This window comes from Lepisma saccharinum, chromosome 22 (genome assembly GCF_977018435.1).
Source record: "Lepisma saccharinum chromosome 22, izLepSacc3.1, whole genome shotgun sequence".
In the NCBI taxonomy this organism is placed as follows: Eukaryota; Metazoa; Arthropoda; class Insecta; order Zygentoma; family Lepismatidae; genus Lepisma; species Lepisma saccharinum.
Window position 1 is genome coordinate 9,733,279 of NC_139250.1, and position 26,620 is coordinate 9,759,898.

General features: G+C 41.1%; 1 protein-coding gene across 4 annotated transcripts in view; it reads right to left on the bottom strand.

Annotated features, from left to right (window-relative positions):
- Mp (collagen XV/XVIII-type protein multiplexin) overlaps nucleotides 1–26,620 on the bottom strand; it is a 739,732-nt gene that overhangs the window by 143,700 nt on the left and 569,412 nt on the right. For all 4 annotated transcript variants that reach the window (XM_083143962.1, XM_083143961.1, XM_083143960.1 and 1 more), the window contains exon 5: nucleotides 17,455–17,499. In XM_083143962.1, coding sequence (XP_083000088.1) covers nucleotides 17,455–17,499 — 45 coding nt within the window. The remainder of the gene's footprint in view (nucleotides 1–17,454; nucleotides 17,500–26,620) is intronic.

Consider the following 26,620-nt stretch of genomic DNA (forward strand, 5'->3'; position numbering starts at 1 on the left):
GTTGGGACCTTTGGCACGAGACTACCTGAGCACGGGGAAATTCGACAAGGATGAAGTGTTCGGATTGTATCCCAGCATGGAAACCAGCGAAGGCGGCGGTGTGGTGTGGAAGATTGGGAAATCGAAGGTGACCTTCGAAGGCAACGACATTAAAGTCAATTTAGGCGACAAGGATAGTTGGAACAGGTATCCGGGTACGGTGGGACTGTGGGAACTCGTCGCCAAAAAGCAGCCGAAAGATTACACCGACGAAGATTACCAAAGTTACAAGGAAATTCTGATCATGACGGATGCCTTGTACCAGAACAACGACGCCTCGCAGAATAGGGTGAAATCGAGCAGCGGCGAGAAGTACAGGAATCTCATCAAACCGATTTGGAACCAGGTCAAAACAGGCAGCGGCGTCAAACGCTACAACACGTTACCCAAAGAATTCGTTTGGGTGGACGACGTTAGGAAACTCGTGGACCGATTGTTGGTGATAGCCGGCGAAGAGAATGCAGGCAATCGTAATTTCTACAACGAGAAGGTTGGCATCGTGGACATGATCAGCACGAAACTTTCCAACTTCATCGTGAACGACGACAAGGGCATAGGTTACCTGATCAAAATCATCAACACACTGCCTCCGAAATTTTGGAACGTGGCCGAAGGAAAAGGACTCGTGAACGACATCATCAACAAGTTACCTTTCGAGATGCATTTACCTGGCTACCAGTACTGCGGACCGGGTACCAAACTCGAGAAAAGATTGGAGAGAGGAGACAAGGGTGTGAATCCGTTGGACGCGGCATGCAAAGATCACGACATCGCCTACAACACCACGCAGACGGATCTGGACGCACGTCACGAAGCAGACAGAAAGTTAGAGCACGCAGCTTTCGAAAGGTTCGTGAGCAGAGACGCTTCGTTGGGTGAAAGAGTTGCAGCACTAGGCACCACCATCGCCATGAACACGAAACAAAAATTGGGCTGGGGTATATAAATAACATAGAGTAAAAAATAATAATAATAACAACATGTCTCACATAACCAATTTGCCACCCGAGCTACTATCTAAAATATTCAAAAAAGTAGTAAACGGAGATGTAGGGAAACTTGTAATCATAGCAAGAACGACGCCGGAATTTCGCACCCCTTGTGAAATGGTTCTCAAGGACCATCTTCGGGAGATCAGCGGCCTGAGGTGCGGTGATCTCAACATTCTGCTTTCGGCTGCAGGGGAAAAATTAAACGAAAGGTTAGATGAATTGCACGAGGCAAGGCAGGGAAGAAGACGGTACACAGTAGATTGGCGCAAGTCTAAGCAGGAGACGGAAGATATCATTACGCACATCATCGCGTTTTCCGAAGCACGGACTTTCTTCCTCTGTTAAAAAAATAATAATATATATACGTGTCAAAAAAAAACTTGATATATAAATAACACACATCGTGAAAAAAAATAATCTTCGGTATATATAAATAACACACATCGTGAAAAACAATTAAATTTCTCTCTAACACTTTGAAATTTTTCTTTGATATGACGACTGAAAAAATAAGTGATCTCCAAGCATTAAAACAAATGCTAAATTTGTCAGTCGAGTATGTAAAAATTCAGGAATTGGAAGTCGACAAACCTTACACGATAACTTCCGGTTCAATCGTTTCTACCCAGTATGGCCCCAAGGTACGCCTGTTGCTCAACGCACAATACAGTCTATTTTTACCAGATCGATACGCTAACATGTTATCCGACGAGAAGATATCTATTTTAATCGAGAACAAAACTCGAATCGTGTACAAGGAGACAAAGGAACTTCTTGGCAAGAAAACGAAGCACGTAATAGAATTTGTGTAACGACTGCGAGGCCTTGAAAAAAAATCTCAGAACATTTATATATAAATAACATACCGTAAAAAAACTACACAAGAAAAAATCTCAGAATATATATATAAATAACATACCGTGAAAATAACACATAGAGCATCAACATGAAGCCCAAGGGTGTCGTGTACCAGATACCATACTCCAATCTTAAAAATCTAGGTGCCCTCGATGGGTTACTTACCAAGAAACAACGTGAGAAGAAACGTTCTTGCTTGTCAAAAGGACATGGAATGAAATTACTTCTCAGCACACCTCAATTGAGACGCTTGCAGCGTTCGCGGAAACAGCAAAAGATCGGAGGTTTCATATTCAGCATCCCGGCCATCCTGGCAGCATTGGGGGCCGTTGGAAGTTTGGCCGGCGGAAGTGCCGCCATCGCGAAAACCGTCATCGACTCGAAGAAGAACAAGGCCGAGTTGGAAGAACAGAAACGTCACAACCTGGCCATGGAGAAGAAAAAGGGGAAGGGCGTGATGAGAAAGTTTAAAAAAAGAAACAGAAGCACTCACCAACCGAGACATTGAATCTCTGATCGAACCGTTACAAATTAAACACTTCAGAGGAGTTTTCATGTCCGACTCGTTACCTTCAACCGTCAAAAGAAGAGAATGCGGAGTAGTCAACTTGGACGGTCAAGAAAATCCAGGCACACATTGGATATGTTACCACAAAAACAACAATAATAAAGCATTCGTTTTCGATTCTTTCGGAGGTGTTCCACCTACAAATTTAATTCATTATCTGAAAACGAGCAAAACCGATATATACTACAACGACGAACGCATTCAAGATTTCGGAGACGTGAACTGCGGTCATCTCTGCCTCTCCGTGCTCGCGTTTCTCTCTAAAATAAATAACCCTACGGTCGAAGATTTCCAGAAAGCATTGTGGAACCTCAAACAGCATCACTAGGATGGGCGTGTTCCATCTCACGAGCGAATCTTCGATCTTGAAACTCACGCTGCACGACGACATCGTCTATCCTAAATCCGTGGCTCTGCGTGCATTCTACAGCATGTACCTCATACCTAACGTCACCCAGCACAACAACAAAATTAGCGTCGGAAGCGAACACATCGTCGTCACGCCAGGCCAATACAATCTTTCCACTTTGCAAGCTCAATTACCCAAAGGCACGTACCTTTCTCAAAATTCGGTCACGCACAGAGTGGAAATCCTATCCGCGACGGAGACCGTGGACCTGGGCACCATGGGAGAACTTTTAGGTTTCGAGAACAACACCAAACTCGAAGCTGGCATCAAGCACGTGGCAACCAACATTCCTAAATTCTTGGCCATAGAGACTCTGAACATACACTGCAACGTGGCGGAAGGCATGATCACGAAATCTTCGGACGGATTGTTAGGAAGTCACAAGCAGACGGGAATCATAGCCACTTTCAAACCAAGTTCCGAGTTCATGGAACCGATCATCTACACGCCCTCTTCGCCGATCTATTTTCCAGTATGTCGCAACCGCATAGACGACATAGAGTTGGTGGTGACGAACGAGAAAGGAGACGTGGTGGATTTCGCAGGTGCCACTACGACGGCCATCGTGGAGATCAACATATAATAAATAACCATACATGTAAAATGGAGCAAATCGAAAGTTACGAATTGCAATCTTTCCCTCCCAACCGTCGCACGTTCGCCAATCTCAACGAGGCGAACAGGGAGATCGAATACGACGTGGACGTAGGCGACGGGTTCATTCATCCTCACAGAGCGGACCTCTACCTTCAATTCGACGTGGTGAAGAAGGAAAGCGGAGACGCGTTTCCCGCAGCAGCAAACTTGATACTCGTGGACAACTTCGTGCCTCACCTGTTCTCGCAGGTGGAGGTGAGGAAACACAACACCGTCATCGACAGAATAGATTATCCAGGCATCACGTCGACGGCGGTGGGAACATTGAAATTATCCAAAACAGACGCAGCGTACTACCAGGCCGGGGGATTCGAAGCCGGGACCAAAATATCGACGAGAAGTCACACGGTGCTCTTTCCCATGCGTCTGCTGCCTGGTTTCTTCTCGGACTACAAGGAGATCATGTGGAAGGGAGGACTGAGGATCACGTTTCGAAGAGCAGCCAACGACAACGACGCACTGATGCGATACGCTACTTTGGGTCCGGACGGCACCACGCCGATAGCCAACACTTTACCCGAAGCAGCCAAGTGCGTCATCCGGAGCATGGAATTAAGAATGCCGGTGGTGGAATACGAAACAAACTACGCCCTCAAGTACAAAGCGGAGATCTTGAAAAGTCCGCAGGTGCCGATTCACTTTCACGGTTACCAGTGCGTGCAGAAAATGGCGTCGGGAAGTCACATGGAATTCGACGTGACGACGCAGTTCAACAACATACAGTTCGACATGCCAGATTTCGTCGTAGTGCTTTTTCAGACCGGGAGGGACAAGAATCAGGAAAAAGATTCCAGCAAGTTCGACGACTGCAAGATCAAGAACGTTTATCTGAAGAACGGTAGGAACGAAGTGTTCCCGCGCGAGAATTACAACCTCGACGTGACCAAAAACGATTACCTCAAACTTTACGAAGCTTACACGGCTTACAAACGCGTGACCGAGGGAAGCGTGGACATGTATTACACGCCCAGCGAATTCAAAGCACGGAGACCCATGACCGTCATCAACACATCTAAGAGAAGGCAGGTGGTGGTCAACGATCGCACCAACATCAAGGTCGTCTGCGAGTTCCACGACGCGCTGCCTGCCGATACTCTATGCAGCGTCATCCTGATTGCAGAGAAGTCCTTCGTCCACGACGTGAAGAACGAGAGGGTGACGGAACAGTTTTAAAATTCATAAAAAATTGCCACATACTAAAAATCAACATCCAACACATTTTAGGTTATATAAAATTTGTGAAAACCTTATAATACTGAAATATTAAAACAAACAGAGTCCCTTGTAGGTTAGTTCGGTGCGTAAATAAAAAAATGATAGGTTAAGTTATATCACTTAGGATCGTAAAAAAAATTAAAAAATCGTAAAAAAAAATAGGTTAAGTTGTATCACGTAAGATCGTAATATACCTACCAAGTATAAATGGAAAAAATGAGTGCAGTGAAAATTTGTACTAAAACATCGCTAAACGCTAAAACATCGACAAAAAATTGTCAAAATATGTCAAAAACTTATATTCAATTGATAAAAAAAAATACCTACAAAGTATGATCCTCAAATGATGACGTTCAAACAGTGCATAAATAAAAAAATGATAGGTTAAGTTATATCACTTAGGATCGTAAAAAAAATTAAATAATCGTAAAAAAAAAGGATAGGTTAAGTTGTATCACGTAAGATCATAATATACCTACCAAGTATGAGTGGAAAAAAAATGAGTATAGTGAAAATTTGTACTAAAACATCGCTAAACGCTAAAACATCGACAAAAAATTGTCAAAATATGTCAAAAACTTATATTCGATTGATAAAAAAAAGGCATACCTACTAAGTATTGCGTAGAACCGGCCAATATACACTACTGCCTTTCCACGAAAGTAAATAAGGTCAACATAAGTACATACAATATAGTCACTGATTATTATCTATAAGCAAAAATGTATTTATCTAAACTGTATCGTTATTTCGGCGGAAATATACTTCATACCGTACAGCAACCGGGATGAAAGTGTTTTTATTATATAATTTTAAACTTGAAACATCCACTAATTTTGTAGGGAAAAATTAATTGTTGTCTTACTTGGCAAAAAAATTGTTTTAAGGAAACACAGACAGTGATCCCAGGCGGTCCACGTCATATTTTCGTCAATTTTTAACCTCAGTGTTGTTAAAATAACACAGATGAATGGTTGTCTCAACCAACAAAAGTTGACTACAATGTGGTGTGAACCTGGGACCATCATCAGTGCTTTTTCAGTGTACTTGGTAACTGTTTCTGGGAGAATGCGAGCAGTGGCGTGCCAAAGTGGGGTTGGTGGGGGTCATACACCCCCTCATTTGGCTCAGTATTCCCTAAAAAAACGTCAAACGCAAGAAAAGATGGGGGTCTTTATCTTTCGAAAATCCTGGGCATGCCACTGGATGCGGGGGGAAAGACCCCCCTTCTAAATACGCTCTTGGCTGTCGACACAGGAGATTTGCAGATTGCAGAAAAGCTGGGAATGAAGAACTGAAAACATTTGGTCATCCTTTCCTCGTATCGACTGGGAAGACAATCAAAAGCACAGAAGACACGACGAAAAAACAGCCATGGCTTTGCGCCTTTGATCAATGATAGCCCAACCCCTTCCTCCCCCATCTGCATACCCTTTCTCTTTCAACAACAGAGCAGGTTTTCCCCCAACAATGCCGAAGCCGCTCAAGTACCACAAGAAACGACAATGAGCGTAAAAAACAAGACAGTCGCGTTTTCCTTGAACCTCATCCCGGTATCATAGGAATCCTCACGTACGAAAGAAAAGCAAAAAGAAAGATAGAGAAAAAAAGCCGCACAACGACCGGTAATTTCGAACACAATGGTGTCCGAAGACAATGGCAAGATGTAGAAGACACCGCTGCCATAGGAACTGTCGAAGAATCCAAAGAGACCTGGACAAGTTCTTGGACGTTGACCGATTTTGGACCGTCAATGTCGTCTGCGTATGTACGTGATCTGGAACCGCGATGTGATAGGGTGTCACAAACATGTCGCTAGGCCTCCGAAGGGTCGCCAGAACAATCGCGAAAGGGATTGAGCGAGAAAGTAAAGTTTTCGCGGTTGTTGTGCATCTCACTGTCATTCCTTTGCTCTTGTTCCGCTCGTGGTTGTTCCTTTCGCGTTATTCCGGTGTTCAATTTTGGTTTCGCTGTTGCTCCCTTCGCTCTCATTCCGGTCAACTTTCGTTTCACGCTTAATCCGTTTCGCGCGTTTAAACCTTTCTCTCTTGTTCCTCTCGCGTTCAATCCAGTGTTACGTTTCGCGCTTAATCTTTTTCACGGTTATCCCCCCCCTCCTCCTCCGAGGGATCCAACAAATTGACCAGGTGAAGGAACTTTTCTTTCCGAAGGTGCAAGTGGAGCTGAAAAAGGATACCCTATAAAATATAGTCGATTGCCGATATTTCACGCAACCTCGTTTCCACGATGTCTGTTCCACTAAGTACATAACCTCCACATAACAGTTGTCGTGGTAGGAAACACTTAAGCCAGAGCCTCTCAGAGGTATTAATAAAACAATGAAGAAATTGAGTGCGTAAATGCTAAAGTTACCAGTGCGACAAGAATTACTGGGAATGCAACAGGCAGTAAAGAATCAACACGGAATAGAGCTGGATTTTCCACTACAACTCCTTTCTGACGCTGGACTAGGTAACAGGCTTCCGACTCGCTGTGAAGCTGTATCTTGCAACCAGTAGTGTTCCATTCCGCTCCTTGGTTCGTTACTTGGAGCGCCCAATCTAATCACGCTGTAACATGCATATGCTCCAGTACAAGCCATGACTGGCGATTACATAAACAGAATGTTTAATTGAGAAATTTAGCTTCTAATAACTTGAAGAGAGGCTCGTGAAGAAGTGTGCTACGTTCTCGGGTCTAGTCTAGTGTTGTATACGCTGCACAGGAACACAGTTGTCATCAATACCTGATTGATTTTATTTTACGTCGCTTTTCTTTCACTTTTGGATAATCGCGACGATGGGGGATGGAAGATAAAACTGAAGAAAGAACAATCACAAACACCCATACACTGACTGAGTCCAGACGCCCGAGTCTCGTTAGTCTGCAAATTGTGTAATACGTAGAAGAAAGGTTGGCATTTGCGTGCCTTCGGAAAGGGTTACTCTAGTTGCCACTGTTGTGTGTGGCGCTACGGTCGCTCAAGAATCTAAATGGCCTGTACGGTTTATAATACCTTAGAAAACAGAAATCTGTTTGTAGTAACAGAAGTGTTTTGTTTTACGTATGGACCTGGTTGTAAATGTTTAGTGGCACTTTTGTTGACGAATAAATAATGTATATGTAGTGGATATCTTTTAAAATCAACTTGACACGTTAAGTACAATCTGCGTGTGTTTGGACACATAACAGCCACTAATGGATCAACGTTGGAAAACAAAATATGTGGCCTATCTACAAACAGGGAGGTAGATATTCACTTGGTACGTCTTTAGAAGCTGAACCGTTAAGTAATCTTTGTTTTCAGACAGCATACATTGTACGGTGTCTCTCAAAAGTTTTAGAACAACGACATTTTAAACTAGACAACCCAAAATTACGTAAGGCGCTGGTGGGTTGAGTGTAGAGATAGGCTCAGTTTCAGGGTTGCCATATGCACAACAGATATTCATGAAATACGCGAAAGGAATAAAACCAAGTATTATTGTATAAAACTCTAAAAAGATCAGTATTACATTTGTCCGAAATAAGAAATACTTTCTGAAAGAAAGAAAATCGATTTTCTAGTATTTCATCGCTGATGAGTCTACACAAAGGAAAGAGGAGAGAGGAAACGAAAGGGGACAGCAAATAAGAGGAGAAAGAGAGAGCGAAAGGGGAAGAGGTAAAGTAAAGAAGGGAAGAAAAGATAGGACAGATGTGGATAGGAGAAGTAATGAGGAGAAAGGGAAAAGATGCGAGGAGAGATGAGGAAAATGGAGCACGGAGGAGAAGAGAAGAGAAGAGGAGAGGAGAGGAGAAGAGTTGAGGGAAGTTGAGAGCAGAGTAAAAGAGAGAACATGAGAAGAACGAAAAATAAAGAAGAATGCAGTGGAGTCGGAAATCTAAGATTGATTTATTTCACTTCACATTTATTCCAACTGTGATTAATCGCGAAGATGAAGATTATTGATGATATGATGAAATTGATGAAGGGGCATTGGCAAAGAACATCCATGCCCAGGCTGGGATTCGAATCCTGGACCTCCAGCGCCGCAGCGCGCTTTGAAACTGTAACAAACTTTGACTTCACTTGCCTGTCAAGCATGTAGGCTACAGATGGTAATAATTATTGTTGGTGAAACCTTAATGAAATTGGAAACATTGATTCTCTTTGATATTTGCATGGAGCAGGACCACTTTTCCTGGAATGACCCATCAAAGTGTAATCTTGATTCTTCGCAAAGGAAGAAAAACAGTTTAGTGCATCACATCAATCGATGCGCAAGGAGTATTTTTTATTTATTTCACAAATGTAACAATTAGTTAAATAGTAAAAAAAAAAAAATTACAAAATTTTGAGATAGAGAAATGTTCGATTCTGCTTCCCAAATTTAAGCACCAAGTTCTACTGTGCCTCCCCCAAAAGTTAGATCCCAAGTTACGCAAACAGCTTTGGTATATTTAGTTTTCTGTATGCAACTGTAGTCAGCAGAGATGCACAAAATAATGATTTTTTGAGTACTACATTGTAAGATCCATTGTTTATGAGTGGGTGTTTCTGCGTTGGCATCCCTGCTTCTCATCTGAATGGATATTGGATCTTTCCATTGATAACACCATCTAAGCAAGATCAGTTCTTCACAAGACGAAACAATTGCTCATAACATCACGAGAGGAAACATTTCATTCCGAAGCATGGAAAAACAAAAAAAGAAATTGATGGGTAAATTCAACCTCAGCCCACGTGTGTTACGCTAGTGTGTATTTTGTCCCCCCCCCCTTTCCCCCCACCAAAACGAAGGAGGAATGGAAAGTAGGAGGGGGAATGGGGGGAAACAATAGATAGTTATCATTCACTCGTTAAAATTCAAAGCAGGTTTGTTTGAACGGGCCAAATTGCTTGAAACTACTTCCCAGGGACGGTTCGGTTGGAGTTGTTCTGCGATCGGACCTCACAAACATACAATTACCCCTGACATTCGATACAGGTGAACGCGAAATGTACATTTCCCGAAGCGTATAATGTGTAACTGTACCCAAATACGGTGTTTCTTCTGTCGAGTGGAGCTTGGCAAATATTTGAAGACCACATTGGTGTAAACGAGTACGTGTCTGATCGTTGATATACATTGCTGTAAATCGGTTGAGTCAGCTAACTTGTAATTTGCTTAATGGTTGTCGAAAACAGGAAGAGTGAGTCGAACGTTTTGAGCTCTCTATTGAAACGCCTTTCTGTAATCCATGTAGAGTCGCTGGAACAGCAGTGGAAAAGATTTCATGTGTAAGTAGAATTTTTGGTTATTGCTCCCGCGCTCAATCAGGTAATGCATTTTGGGTTTCTCACTTAATCCTGCTCTCACGCTTAATCCTGCTCGTGGTTATTCCTCTCGCACTTAATCCTCCTCGTGGTTATTCCTTTCGCACTTAATCCTGCTCCTGGTTATTCCTCTCGCACTTAATCCTGCTCATGACTATTCTTTCGCACTTAATCCTGCTCATGGTTACTCCTTTCGCACTTAATCCTGCTCGTGGTTATTCCTCTCGCACTTAATCCTGCTCGTTCGCACTTAATCCTGCTCGTGGTTATTTCTCTCGCGCATAATCCTGCTCGTGGATATTCCTCTCGCACTTAATACAGCTCGTGGTTATTCTTCTCGCACTTAATCCCGCTCCTGGTTATTCCTCTCGCACTTAATCCTGCTCGTGGTTATTCCTTTCGCACTTAATCCTACTCGTGGTTATTCCTTTCGCACTTAATCCTGCTCGTGGTTATTCCTCTTGCGCTTAATCCTGCTCATGATTATTCTTTCGCACTTAATCCTGCTCATGGTTACTCCTTTCGCACTTAATCTTGCTCGTGGTTATTCCTCTCGCACTTAATCCTGCTCGTGGTAATTCCTTTTGCAGTTAATCCTGCTCGTGGTAATTCCGTTTGCACTTAATCATGCTCGTGATTATTCCTCTCGCACTTAATCCTGCTCGTGGTTATTCCTTTTGCAGTTAATCCTGCTCGTGGCAATTCCGTTTGCACTTAATCATGCTCGTGATTATTCCTCTCGCACTTAATCCTGCTCGTGGTTATTCCTTTTGCACTTAATCCTACTCGTGGTTATTTCTTTCGCACTTAATCCTGCTAGTGGTTATTCCTCTCGCGGTTATTCCTTTCACACTTAATCCTGATCGTGGTTATTCTTTCGTACTTAATCCTGTTCGAGGATATTTCCCCCGCGCTTAATCTTTCCCGCGGTTATTCCCCTCGCGCTTAGTCCTGCCCACGGTTAATCAGGTAATGCATTTTGGTATCGCACTTAATCCTGCTTGTGGTTATTCGGCTGGTTCTCTACAAGCATATTTGGGCCTACCTGGGCAGGTTCCTTTACCACGCATGTGCAGAAAGGTTTACCAGTTTCGCCAAACATCAGACTCTACATAAACTGCATTACTTTACAAAACAGTCGGTTAATATAGTTTCGTTTGCTACAACACAAGAGCTCAGTCACGTCATTGACAATTAACCTGAAATGATAACTGACTGATTTGGTGTTTTAAGTCCACTTTATGCACAGTAAGGCTAATCGGGACTGGACATAAAGTTTAATGGGGGATCCGAACAACTATGTGCCTCCACCGGGTATCGAACCCGGGACTCCTTGATTACAAGGCGACAACGATACCACAGCGCCATCGGGGAGGACTGAAATGATAAGACAGCCTCTTAGAGACTTTCCTTATCTAATTGAAATTTGTGTTTGAAACGTGTACGAATTTTAGCTTCCAACACTCCAAAAACCGCGGAAAGGGGGGGGGGGGGTTCATTGTGGATAAATTCGATGTTTAGGGACGGTCGAAAAAATCAAGATGACCATATCTGTGAAGTCTGCACAAGAACATTATCCAATTATATCAGAATTTGGCCATCCATTTGTTCATATCCCGCTTTAACACTCAATAACGTCTACCAGTATCGAGCTGGCGAGCCTATCAACAGGGTAGGGCGTTGGAAATGCAGAAAAGCCAGAGATGTTATGAAAATAACCACACTCTATCTCTAACATTGCACATGCGGTGTGGATTCAAGTCGGGTCACCCAGAACTGGTTATGTAAACCAGCAAAAAGGAGGCGGTTTCATTGGCGGATACGCACCCCTACTCTCCAGGGGGCGTAAGTGCATGCTATTCTTTCACGGGTCAAGCAAAAGAGGGCGATACATCCGCAAGAGCACGTTTTCTTTGAGGCTAACACCGACCAGGTGCACAAAAGAACACACCGTCTGCACCACATACACAGAACCCCTGGACAGGATGAATTATTGCACTCACACAATGCATCCTGATATAAACCGTCTTTGGAACAGGCTCTGGTTTGATTTACCATTTCAGCTGAAGCGGTAATCTACCGAAATTGGTCTCGCGAAGTCCTGAACACCCCATTTGTCCTCTGGCGCGTTGTCGCCATCATCGGATTTTCATTCCCTAAAGCAGATGTTCGGGATTTGTCAATGGCAACTCCTCAGCTCGGACGCAGAATGTGCGATGATCTTCTTTACTGAAGAGCGAATCCTCAATGGGAACTCGTTGGCGCAGAACTAAGAGGGTAAAGACTGGTTTCAACCGCTGACTCCATTGTCCGTGAAGAGGTAGCTTAAGATTCTGGAGAAATGTGGTCAAAAAGCAGCGTTGCCAACTCGGAACAATTCCCGAAGATTCAGGTTCAAAGGCATATCCAGAATTTTCGAGGTAAAAAGATAAGCGTACCTCTGTGATTGCCGCACATGCCATGAAGTGGGTGATGTGGAGGTATAGAGCTGGCCGCCCTTACCCGCAAGGAGGCTGGATGGGCATCAGAGCCGCGCAGAAACGGGGAAATGACTGGGAAAATTTAGGGTCCAGATCTCCTGTCTCGGGATTCGAACCCGGGTCTTCCGCAGGGTAGCCAGAATGTAGGCCATTTTATGTGGGAAATTCTAGAACCAAATATTGTTAAAATTCCGGAACTGTTCCCGGCATAATAAATTAATTCACTGTCCTGCAAATGCTTCCGTGACGCTCCGTTCAAATAAGAATATTTTCCATTCAATCACTTTTCTTCTCTGTCAAACGATTCGATTGACTGATTGATTTATTGATTTCACTTCGCTTTTCTGCCAATTTTAGCTAATCGAGAGTAGAGTGGCAAGTCAAATTGCCTCTGGGCACTGTGAGAATTAAGCTTCTTCCTTGGGGGGGGGGGGGGACGACGATGCCCACTCAGTGGCGTACTTGTGATTTCATTTCCGGAGGTAGGTGTTTTGGGGTATGCAAATTTATATTGCCTTATAAAGTACATTATAGCATCGATTCTATCCTAGGTTATTAGATGTTATGATAACATTTGAGGACTAAAAGTGGTAAACGTTGTAAGTGCCAAAAGCGAAAGTGTTGGGAAATCGCATCGTTCAGCACATTAGCCCGTAAGAACGTTCACATTAGTGACCTCTTTACACGCCCTTTGAACTACTTAGAGGGCCACCAACCACATTTCACGTTTACTACATTATAAAGCATGGCACATTTCACAGTTTAACGTGGAAAACGGTGTTTCAATTATTGCGGCACTTACAGCGTTTACCAATTATAAGCGTTTACCAATTATAATCTTCATTTATATTTAATTTAGAAACAGTGCATTTTAGATTCTAAGAAAACATAAATTTCTATTACACTTCTAACAGCATGAATATATAGTCTATATTCAAAATTACGCTATTAAGAAATGATCACATATACTTTTGTATCCGAATAGTTTCAGCTTAACCCAATATAGTCGGAAACTTTACTTAATTCTGGGATTTATCCTTAAAGAATGTATCCCTTGCTCTCAACAGGTATATTAGCAATACAACACCAGCACGTCTTCATCCAAAAGCACACTCGCGCCATCTTCACTTGTTAGGCTCATTGCACACTATAAGTAATTTTCCATTCGCCCGGAAAAAACGAAATTTAAGAAACGTACCTCACTGTGCCTAAGGGTAACCAACTATCGGTGCTACTTTACTATAGGGGTGACACCTATAAATAATTTATTTCGCACTTTTTTACATTGCTAACGTACTATTCTGCATTGCGGAACATTTCTTTACGTGAAATAATGAATGTTATGTCTATTTCTTACATTTACGAGTATTTACTGTTACTCGTTATTTCGATTCTGTAACACACATTATGGCGATAGCTTACTGGTTCATCGCGCGTTGTGAGAGTGTTTTGTGGATTTATGCAGTGTTGCAACCTTGTTCACCGGAAAATACCTACTTTCGTGCCAGGATTTGAATTTATGCTAATACCTAACAAACCATTGACGTTAGCCCCACAAACCATTGACGTTAGCCCCACAAACCATTCACGTTAGCCCCACAAACCATTCACGTTAGCCCCACAAACCATTCACATTAGCCCCACAAACCATTTTCTGTAAGGTTAGGTTAGGTTAGGCAAGCATAGTTAAAAAAAAAATACTCGACACGTCATGTTATAGTGAAAACACGGCGAGTTTGAAACACTGACTACAGGGTTTACGTCATCTAACACACAGAACATTGTGCTCTCGTGCAGAAAGCAAATGGTGGCAGGAGAAACAGCGTGTCGGACAGAGATTTTCGCAGAAAACAACATGCATTCGCATTAAAATGGATCAAAACTACATTCACGAACTTCAACAACGCTACAGAAAATGATTTGTGTAAGTACTTTCTCCTGTAAAAAGTAAGAAATCCGTCACACCTATAGTAAAGTGTTGCCCAACTATCTGCCATGAATTTAAGGGATTTCCAACATTGTCCACTGAGTATTGGGAGATTTAGTCGCGACAGATTTTGCGCATGTTCAGCGACGCTGCCTTTCTCCGGCAAATGTTTATGGAATGGTTGATAATTTTCTTTAAAAAAATTATAATAATTCATATTGTATATAATATACATATCAGAATATAGAATAAAAGTTTACAAATGTGCATGTTCTTGGTCCTAACCTTATGTACTTGTCCACGGACACTGTAGAACCAAGCTTTCTTTCATTCTCTTGAGCAAATTTCAATGCAATTTCGCGACCTTGGTTGATAATGTAATATACTGGAGAAATAGAATGTCAACGGGAGCTGGGATGATAAAAAAAATAGCTTTAATGCGGGATTTTCCGGGAAATACGGGAGAGTTGGTCAGTTAGTGCCTCCACTGGGAGCGAACGAAGTTCATTGGTTACTGGACTCACGCGAACAGTCATGAATTTTGGGTGGAAGGAGACAACGCTACACCGAAGATCAGGTTGTGAATTAATACGAGGCGACGATTCTTTATTTCTCCCACACGACATAATAGATTTAATTTTGTAACAAACATTTCCATTTTCAGTTCAGGTTGTCTACCGAAATAACAAATCCAAAATTCTTGGCCTTTGACCCACTTTTTCTTAAACATTTATTTGATCGCCCCCCACTTATAGTTGGAAATGAAGAAAATAGATATTTTTATTCAATGAAAAACCCCTACAACAAAGGCGGTTACGATGGAAACTGAAGTTGGACTTTAACAAGAGATTTAAACTTGCTTATGCATGCAAAAATTAATCCTTCAGACTTCATCCTAGATGGAGAATGGCCATATCACGTTTTTTAATATTTTTACAAACCTTCACGCATGGAAGAATATCATTATCAAGAAACAGAATGAAAAAATGTTAACCGCACCTCAAAACAATTTTAGATTCCCAAATATTTAATTTTATCAAATCCCAGTACAGCTATATAACAATGTAAATTCACTATATTGTAAAAAAAATTAGCAAAAATTCTTGATCACAAGCATAATTTCTTGACTTTGTCTTGACTGGTAGACACCTTGTAAATGTAAACTTGTTCTCGAAGCACATTTCGTCTTGTTAAATGTCATCAGTGCAAATGTTTACTATAATACAGGGTGGCCAGAATTAAAATAACCCAAGTCAGAGCCCTCTGTAGCCTGTTTGAGGCATCGTAGAACTGAAATTCACTATGCAGGCCATGGGGAAGAGGATGGCGATAAAGAGAAAATAGTTCCATTTTCCGCCACCAGGTTGAAACGTGGAGCTGTACTTCAATGATTGTTCTACAAATAATCACGTTAAGTGATTTAGCTGAGTTATTAATTAGAAAGACATTTGTTGGTAAATGTCTGTTATATCGGATACACTTTTCTAACGCATATTTTCAGTTTCAAATGGTTCGTACTTACCAATTGTGTATTGCGGAACCTATTTCAAGGTGCCATTATGCTTTTTACACGAAAATAACTTCGATTTTTCACATTACGAGTAATTATTTTGGGTCCTTTCTTCCGTTGCGGAACATAGAATATTTCGCGCACAGCTGTGGATCATCACGCGTCGTGCTTGTGTTTTGTCAATTTGGAGTGGGCATGCAGTGTTGCAACCTTCTTAACCGAAAAATACCTACTTTCGTGTTCATTATGTCATCACAAACCATTGACGAATAGATCCAAAAACCATTCACGATAGCCCCAAAAACCATTCACGTTAGCCCCACGAACCATTTCCGGCAAGGTTAGGTTAGGTAAGCACAGTTAAAAAAATAAAAATTAAAAAATTCTGGTAAAAAAAGGCACGTTTGGAAACACTTCTTCCTCTCGCGAGACCGCGTGACTTTCGACACTCGCGCCATCTGCAGGTTCATAATGGAAACAACGGCATAATGTTGTCGCTTCGCACAAAAGCTACTTTATTACATCAAACGTGCTTATTTCCTGTTGTGCAGCATTCCATAGTGACAAAATGCCTCCACGAAGTTTGATAAATGCAACAGAAACTCATTTCCGTACGTAGTTTCTCCTGTAAATTTGAAGAAAAGTGTCTCCAATATAACAGACATTTACCCATTTGTTGGTGGCTGGAAGTTGCGAGAAAATAATCTCTCGTTTATTGCAAGATTGCAAGGTAAAGGCAAATCCATAACCAATTGGAGCAGTTTACGTCATTATTACAACCCATCATGGAAGTGCAGCGCCACATTTCAACCTGGTGACGGAAAATTGAACTGTTATTTTTTTTTATCGCCACACTTTTCTACAGGGTCTGCATGGTGGATTCACCAAATTTCAGAGTTCTACGATGCCTCAAACAGGCTACAGAGGGCTCTGAGTTTGGGTAACTTTAATTCTGGTCTGTTCGACTGTTACGAAACTGAGTAGCCTATTCCTTTTCATTCAATCTCGATTAATTAAATATTCCATATCTCTTTAGTCTTTCTATGCTTAAAGTGGACTAAAAACAAAAATGCAAATATTAATGATGGACATTTATGAGCACTCTTTCTGCCACATACCAAAAAATCTGTGAGAAATAAATATGTTAGTTCAGTATGGCATAGGAAGATTATTATTAATAACCACAAATAATAAATCATAACCTACTTAGGAATCCCTGCAACAATCCAAAGCTACTACCATGCTTGTTCCAAATGTGCCTTGCACTACCTTACCACACAGGCATGGCCACCGAACAATCACACATTTACACTTAAAGGTTATTCCAAATCAATGCCCCTCATATACGTCATTTTTTAGTCAAACAGGGATTAATTTGTTAGGCATCCAAATCTACAAAAAACCATAACCACATTAGAATTTGAGTCTGTTAGGTGAGGAACGTTCCAACAAAAACGTTCCAGCTACGTTCCTTTTTGTTCCCAGCAAGACATTACTTACTATGTCATCGAATCGTATGTCTTCGTCATCACCAGACTCAAATCCCTGGAAATAAACAAAACACAAACAAAATGAAACAAAAGAAAAGCACAGAACGTCACAGGGGGATGTTTTCTTCCATCCAACAGTAAGAAAAAAAGCTTTGGTATACAACAACAGGTTTCAATAGAACATAACAAAAGAAGCAGATGTTAAAAAATATTATTGAGTTGTAGATTTTAACAATAGAGTGCACAAGGGAAATCTGATAGTGACCTTACTACATATTATATTGTGAAAGTAAAGAAATGTGTACAATATCGATGAAAATTTGGAGAATCTTTCACAGTTTAAGACTTGTATAGATACAAAATAATAATTATTCATTATTTATCCAGCAATTCCTTCCGTGCCACATTACTCCATAGTAAAAATTTTAGTTGGAATTATTACAATTAAAAATTACTGAATATGAGCGACGATCAGGCTTTAGTATCTAACACTTTAAAAAAACTGATTGAAAAATAGCTGTTTTAATTGGAATACATTACTAAACGTAACGTGAGATTGCATAATAATTATAAGTAAATTATGAGAAATTTATTATTGATGAAAAGGAAGTTTTGAAATACATAGAAACAATACATAATTTTTCAACAGTACTGTAAATGATTTGTGAGTTAACAGTTCCAATATCTTGAAATAAACCATAAATATTAGCAAAACTGCAATGTAGCTATTACAATTCTAAAAACTAATTTTACGTTTACAAGATAATAAATGTGAATTTAATGAGAGCTTGTTCAAACTTTAAGAATATAATGCAATTTATGTGGAATTTGATATTGTGAAATTAGGTGGGCTTACGGGATGATAAATACATGGAAATTTTGATTTGATTTAGTTTATTTTACTTCGCGTTTTGTGCCTCTTGGCTAATTTGCGAAGATGGGGATGAGTGATGAAATGATGAAATTGATGAATGGACATTCACAAACAACCAAGCCCGACCGGGATTCGAACCCGGGACCCTTGGCGTCGCAGCGCGATGTGCTAACCACTCGGCCACAGGGTCGGGCCCATGGAAATTTTGAAAACGTGACAGATTAGCATAATGTTTTTATCTGTTTTTCATGTGTATTTTACCACTAATGTTCCTTTTGTAGTTTGTACTTATAGTTTGGACCTTACTTTCTGATCATGTGTAGCACTACAGAAAACATGTGCAAGAGAACAATTAAAAGAAAATGACACAAAACAAACGCACACACAGGACAAAATATAACGAAACACAGAAATCTGAAACGAAAGAAAAACAAAACAGAAAAATTCTAAAGCTATGTGCATTGCACAGTGTCGTGAAGGTGTGAACAGGGTGTGGAGATCGGACCCCACACATTCTCGCTCTCTACCATTAACACCGACTATCCTTGGGGTTCCAGGCTGGGTGAATCCCAGAGCCATATTACGCAAGGGGCATAGCCGGAAAACATTCCCAGCCTGCAATCGATTTCGGGTCTCTCGAATAACAGTCAGACACCTTACCGACAGGACCACTGTGGCCACGATACGACCAGTAGTGCAACCCCTAAATAAAATCGACACAGCTAGCCCGGAAATACTTTAAAAATACCGAAATCAGGAAGAAAAAGCACTTTGAACATACTTGAAATGAACCATTCCGTTTGACATGGTTCCAAGCAAAACCCCTACGCAAGATATACTGAGGAGGATTCTGTGAATCTCTCAAACCCGCCCACTCTCAAGATTTCCTCCATGTCTGCGAGCTGCTATCGAAGAGGTTCCTGATATGCCTCCAGGAAACTCCTTAAGGGACAGAAGATGGTCTGTTGCGGGGAACACGTGGGCGTTTGATGTGCCGGTCTTATGCAATATCAAGGGTTAAGGCGTCCCAATTTCAACGAAGCAGAGATATGCACATAACATTTGGAAGCAGGCTTCTAGTGATGTCAAAGCCGTGTCATCAGACTTGGATAATGTCGCAAGTTTCCAGGCTCTTAATGCGTTGATGGTTGTAGTGCGTTCTTGAGAGCAGAAGATGAAACGATGATAAGGTTTGAAGAGCAATATTACGAAGCTATGTAAGTTAATAGATCCGAATTCAGAGAAGTAAATACCTTATGAGGCGTTTGGCTTGGTGAGCTATTTTTTTCTCTCTCACGCACAAATTTACAAAATATGAGAAAAAATGTTTTCCGAGAGTCTGACACAAATTTCCCAAGCTTACGCCAAATGTTTCCCAAGCACATGCCAAATGATTCCCAAGCGTATGTCAAATATTTAGCAAGCGTACGCCAAATGTTTCCCAAACACATGTCAAATGTTTACCAAGCGTATGCTAAATGTTTCCCAATCGTATTCTAAATATTTCCCACGTATATGCCAAATGTTTCCCAAGCGTATGCCAAATGTTTCCAAAGCATATGTCAAACGTTTTCCACGCGTATGCCAAATGTTTCCCACGTGTATGCCTAATGTTTCCCAAGCGTATACCAAATGTTTCCCAGACATATACCAAATGTTTCCCAGACATATACCAAATGTTCCCCAAAGCACATGCCAAATGTTTCCTACGCGTATGCCAAATGTTTCCAAAGTGAATGCCAAAGGTTTCTCACGCGTATGCCAAGTGCATATAAGCACACGCCCATAGTTCCTCAGGGATATGAAAATATGGCGAATGTAGACCAGATTGTTCCCAAAGAGCTTGTAGAAACTTTGCGAAGCGTATTTTCAATGTTTCGTAAACAGTACACGCCAAATGATTCCCAAGTATATGCAGTATGTTTACTAACTGCATGTAGAAAATGTTTCCAAGTAAATCCCGAATGTTTCGCAAGAAATTCCTAAGTATAAACTCAACACATTAATAAGACAAGAATAACCATATCAGATCTCAAGAAAAACTTCAATCGTAAACTCTCACAATATCAAAAGTCATCTTGAATACGAAACTCAAATAAAGAAAATTTAAGTTTCTCGTAATAATTGAGATCATAGGGAGTAATCTTAGCACAAACAATGGAAGAAAAGATATATACTGTTGAAAATTGTTGTAGTACTGCCAACATTGATAAAATAGATTGCTGTCGTTCGTAAATTCCATTGTTGCGGCTTTGTTGGAATCATATTAAAGACCCTTGGTTGACAAAATTACAGAAAAGCTTATAATTATCGACAGCGTTCATCAGTGCCATCTATTGGCAGCAGGGCAAACTGTGAATGGACTTACATTGCAACATTGTATCCATTTGACCTGAGTGGGCGGTTGGAGCATTTCCTACAAATTCCTCTTCCAGACAGATACATAAACCCTATTCTTGCCCAGCCCAGCCTGACTCGCTCCCAACCTCTGCCACGAGGGCAATCATTAACAAGTGACTGTAGCAAAAATTTTCCATACGCAGTCGCTCTGGGGCAATTGATTGCGTCTCGTTAACATTTTCGCGAAAGGAAAAAAACACAGCACGCGTCCTGCCACGCGCATGCGTGTGATATGTGGATTCGAAACAGCATTTTTACAAGGCTGATGTAAGAAGATAAATAGAGGACTCTGCCCGAGCTATGACGGCATCTTCGTTCATCCGCGCCCATATGAGAGTTTTAGGGTGATGTCAATGCCACGCCTTGGTTATCTGGGAATGCTGGCACTCCGGGAGTTCCTCGTATTTCCTTTCTCGAAGTCGCTCGAGCGAAATGATGATACTGCCGATAGAGCAAGTATCCGTGTTCCCCGATAAGGAACAAAGTTGTAGTTTGTCCACAGACCCTGGTCAATATCCTGACTGGAATGGCCACGAGGACATGGCGAGACGTTTCAACCCATTCCATGACAAAAGCTTTTAGCTTGTAATCAAGGAGTCCCGGGTTCGATCCCTGGCTCAGTGGTTCGGATTCCACTCTAAGCTGCAAGTCAAGTCCACATTAGCATATGTGAGCATAATATGGACTTAAACAAATTCCATCGACGATTGTCATGCATTATACAGGATGGCCCAAGAAAAACTATACTCAAAACAAAGGTGGTATACTTGTCGTCCTGATTCCAACACCACTTTACTTCAAAGAAAGTTCCGAAAGATCAGTTTTCACCCTAACAACCACATGTCAGGCCCACGTGGAGTCCAATAAATCGTCCCTTGAAACCTTTCCCACCAATAGCGTTCGTCCAAGTGATGACAGCTCTCGTCAAGTCCACGTGGACTAAACGAGATGTTGCTAATTCAGTTTCAGTTAGAGATTTTTGAACGCAAAGTTGCGGTTGCGTTATCTTTGCTAGGTTGTGTTATGGTATTGTGCTACTTTTTTATACAATATAAAGACGTTGGGAGTACAACCTGGCAGTGAATGAATGGATGTCTAAACACTGCAGCCAAAAGTGACAACAGCGCTTTGCCGAAAAACAGGGTGGTGGCTCGAAACCAGATACGGGTCTGGTCAGCTTCCTCTGGGGTTGTGTCAAAGATGCCGAACTGGCACTACGTTCAAGACTTCAGCTATAATAGGCCAGTTTCTCTTCATCAGAACGGTTTTGTACTTGTTGTCAGAGACTTCTTGAGTGACGTGTTTTGGCTTATTCTTCAATGGTTTCACAATCTCAGCTGCAGTTGCGTTATTACACGATTGTATGAAAAATGCGCTCAGTGAAAATTTCCTCAGCTTCCTGGAGGAAAGAAGCTCACCTGCGTATGACTCACCGCTGAGAGCAATGCCACTAACTATTTATTTCATTTCATTTCAGGTGTGACTTTTGTGTGGTGGACTATGGAGATTCTTACAACTCCTAAAGGCAGAGCCTCGCGCGAACTATGAAGGCTGCGCGTACCGGCAGTACAGGAGTACAGCAAACGGCGATGTCTCCGGGAGCAATCGAAGAAGGGTCACGCGGCATTGAAAAGTAGGGACAGTGAAGTAAGTGTCACTGAACATTCATGTGGAGCCCCGGATGAAGCGCGCCTCGAAGTAGAGAAGAGTTTACATCAGGTGAACTAGTAATTTACATTTCCCCCTGCCACTTACAGGAATTGCAAAAATAACAGAAACTTCAATTAAAACTATAGAACTATTAGTTACAAGTTTGAACAATGTGTTTCATGTTGAAGTTTTAAAAAAATGCCTTATCTGATTACAGGCAAAGAAGAGAGCTTGAGAAGAAGACACTCCCATACTAAAAATTTACTAAGAAAAGCTGGGAGATCTTCATAATAGAGGCCACGACCTCGTGACCGAAATGCCAAGCCAGTCTGCTGCCAGGAGGATCCTATACCACCATAGGTGTACAGCACGAGGCAACCAGAACGAACCGAAGACTCAGACGGAAGCAGTTTTCTTTTAAAAGACGATACTTCAAGTGAAAGAATTACTATTCTGAGCGAAGACAAAGGAAGAGAGAGCTTACAGATTTATGACAACTTTTTCATGGAAAGAACGTTTAAAAGTTCAAGCAGTTCTGCCAAATTTACACAATTCACGCTGATTTTGAGAGCAGCAACGAAGAGGCGATCGTGTTTGCTTTGTTGCCAAACAAAAAGAAGGATACTTATGTAAGACTATTTCAGGACATCTTAGAAGCTGTGCCAGGATTGAAACCTAAGATAGTTAATGTAGATTTTGAAGCTGCGGCAATTTCAGCCCTCAAAGAAGTGTTTCCATCCGTCGAAGTGAATGGCTGCTACTTCCATATGAAGAAATGCCTGTGGCGAAAGTTCCAAGAGCTTGGCTTAACACGAGAATACCGAGAAAACGAGGAAATTCGTCAACATATTCAAATGTGTCCATCGTTACCATTCCTGAAACCTGAAGACATAATAGATGGTTAGTTAGAGATCCTATCAGAGGCTCCCGTCCACACAAAGTTATCGAAGTTTTTTTTATTATTTTGTCGAGAGATGGCTGGAAAATGAAGAAATTCCTGTCGAAGTTTGGACGTGCTACAAGAGACGTCACCGAACTACGAATGCTGTTTAAGGATGGCATAATCGCCTAAACAACCTACTTCGACGACCAAATCTCAGAGACGTGGAACAAGCGGAAAATACAGGCTTACCGTACATGAGATCACAGTTAAATTTTGAGGGAAAGAGAAGGAAAACTGCATACCAAAAGCTGGATGCAAGAATCGAGAACACAGTAAAAAGGTACGAAGAAACAGGCAAAATTAAATAGTGTTTCAGAGCGATATCATTCTTAAAAAAGCTGCAGTAAACTCGATAAACGATGATATGACAAAGCTCTCTAGCAAGAAAATAATAACAAAGTTTTTATAAGCAGATTTTAAACAGGCTGAAATAGTTGAAAGATATTTCAATTATTTAGCCAGTCCACAGCCTGGAAAAAGTGTGATGGGAATAAAATATTAAATAAATATAATACATGAATATTTCATTTCTTTAGGGTGGGGGAGGGTCATTAACGGTTCTTGGAAGTGTGAGCGGATATTTCGCTGAGCGGAACTATCGGAACACCATATCACACACCACCAGTGATGTACCGTAGACTATAAGTTTACGTCTACATGCGTTGTCTACACGTAATCTACGCGTAGATTACATTGGGTTGTAGTTTACATAGACTACGTAGACAATCTAAAGTGCATTAAAATGAATTTTTAAGGGTTTCATGAAAGAAAAGTGACATTTTCAACTATATTGGATCCTAACGAAATGAAAAGAATCCTATTTACAACAAAATTTATCTTCTCTTCTAATGGAAGATGATAAAGAGTATGCAAAAAACAACAACAGATGGCAGTCGTGAGGCAAGAGTGGTCTTTTCCACATAAAACACTAGAATATTTCCTATATTAGTTTTTTTCCTAGGTGAGAAATTGTTCGAATTTGGAAGAAAGAGTATGAAAAGTTCTCCTCACACATCAGCAACTGATACCCAGTATAATTTTGTTTTACTTCCACGGCGCCCCTTTCTAAGTTATCACCTCTCGCCATGTTGTTTACATAGATTACGTAATCTACGTGTATAAAATAGTCTACGTGTAGAATGTAGACTATCGTTGTTTACGCGTAGATGCACAACAATGCACACCATACATGTAGCTTCATGCTACATTCCAAAACATTCTGAGAGAACCCGACGTGTGCCGCCTCTATGCGGACGATGCCACTTCGAACATTTGTTCTGCGCAGTGGAGCGTGTGGTACTCTTGTGACTGCATTTGACCAAATTTTAACATGTATGTTGCAGATGTACTGGTCTAACATAGTAACACTTCGTTGGATATAATTTGGTTTGAGTCACTCTGTATCTTGTCAACGCAGAGTATGCGAAATAATTACGACTTAATGCCAAATGTTTCCCGACGTAAGCCAATTGTTTCAAAAGTGTATGCCAAATATTTCCCAAGCGTATGTCAAATGTTTCCCAGGAGAATATAAAATGTTTCTCAAACGTAATCTAAATTTTACCAACTGCTTGCCAAATGTTTTCCATGTGAATACCAATTGTATCCTAAGGACACGCCAAAGTTTGCTAAGTGAAAGCCAAATGTTTCTCAAATGTTTCGCCACATGTTTCCCATGTTCTTGTAAAATGTTTCCAAAGTGTATACCAAATGTTTCCCAGGAGAATGTCAAATATATTTTTTAACGTATTCCAAATTTTACCAACTGCCTGCCAAATGTTTTCCTTGTGAGTGCCAATTGTTTCCTAGGGGCATGTCAAAGTTTTGCCAAGAGAAAGACAAATGTTTCCCCAAGTGTATGCCAAATGTAAATGTATCGCACACTAATGCCAAATGTTTCTCAAATGTATGGCAAATGTTTCCTATGTGATTTCAAAATGTTTCTCAAGTCCATGCCAAATGTTTCCCAGGAGAATGTCAAATGTTTCTCAAATGTTTTCCCAATGTTACCACGCACTTGACAAACATTTCCTGTATGAAAAACGTACCTAAGAATATCGACACAATACCCAAGATACAAAATAGTCTCTCCCGATTGGAAGATAGGCTAAGGTCTTCATTTCGTTCACACCGAGGAAAAAAATGAAAAGTTTCCCACGTCACTTCCCTTTTCTTCCCTGTTCCTCTCCCTTCTAACTTCCCCAACGACTAAATCAATTTGTTAAAGAGAGTGAATGGAAGCAGTATTTTTCTACTCCGGTGGAACGCTTCCTTGAAAAACCATGGCAACGACAACGTGCACCTGTCCACCTGCACACATCGCTTCTCCCTTCACATCCTGATGACTTTTCGGAATGACGAAGCGCAGGGTGGTGTTTGAGTAAAACGGCTGGCTGACAGGTGGAAAGGCTGCGTCAATACTCGTCAGAAGTAGGGAAAGAAGAAATAAAAAGACAGCGTTAGTATAAGGTTGTTTCCGGGAAGAACTTAACTACAAGTTTACTCTCTGTGCGCTGTAAGAACGAAGGCAATTCAAACAAATGAACGTGGTTTTTGGGAAATTCTATTGGTCATTCCAATGGCAGATGTGCAAGAATCTTGCGCGCAAGCCTTCTGCATGAGTTGTATTTATACGCTGCACAGTACAATAAATCGTTCAGTAATGGCGTCCAGAGAATGCTAACCTCGTTGAAATCTGTCAATACTCATAACATGTTTACAAGAAACCCGAAGCAATATCTGTTGGAACAGCAACGGGATCAAAACTAGTGAAGGGCCACTTAGGAAAATTTTTACTTCTCTTGGTGATTTTTATTATTTTCTCCGTTTACTATTATCATTATAATTATTACATGTTACCTACTACTTCACATATTTTCTCTTTACCATAAAATAATGTCACTATTACTATCATATTAACTTTCTTTGTGTCTATATTATTGTCACTCTATTAGTAATTTTGTAACTTAATTTATGTACTATCATTCCTCACATTTCTTAAAATCTCTGTAATTTTCTTATAGACAAAGGATGATTCAAAGAGTTGAATGTATACATATAATAGCAACATGAATGAATGAAATTTTTCTTGTTTTTCTTCATATTGAAGTTCCGTTTCCTAGACTTCCATCTGTTTTGTTGGAGACGGTTCTGGTAGTGGCGTGTGGCTGTGGTTTTGTCCCTGGTTACTTCTGGAACTGTCGCTTGAAGCTCGGTCTGGATTGGTGGTTCTGTGGAGAACCAGTAGTTTGGTCCTTAAAAGGTCCTACGTAGATTTTTGGTCCTTTACAGGACCGTTTGTCTGTTTTG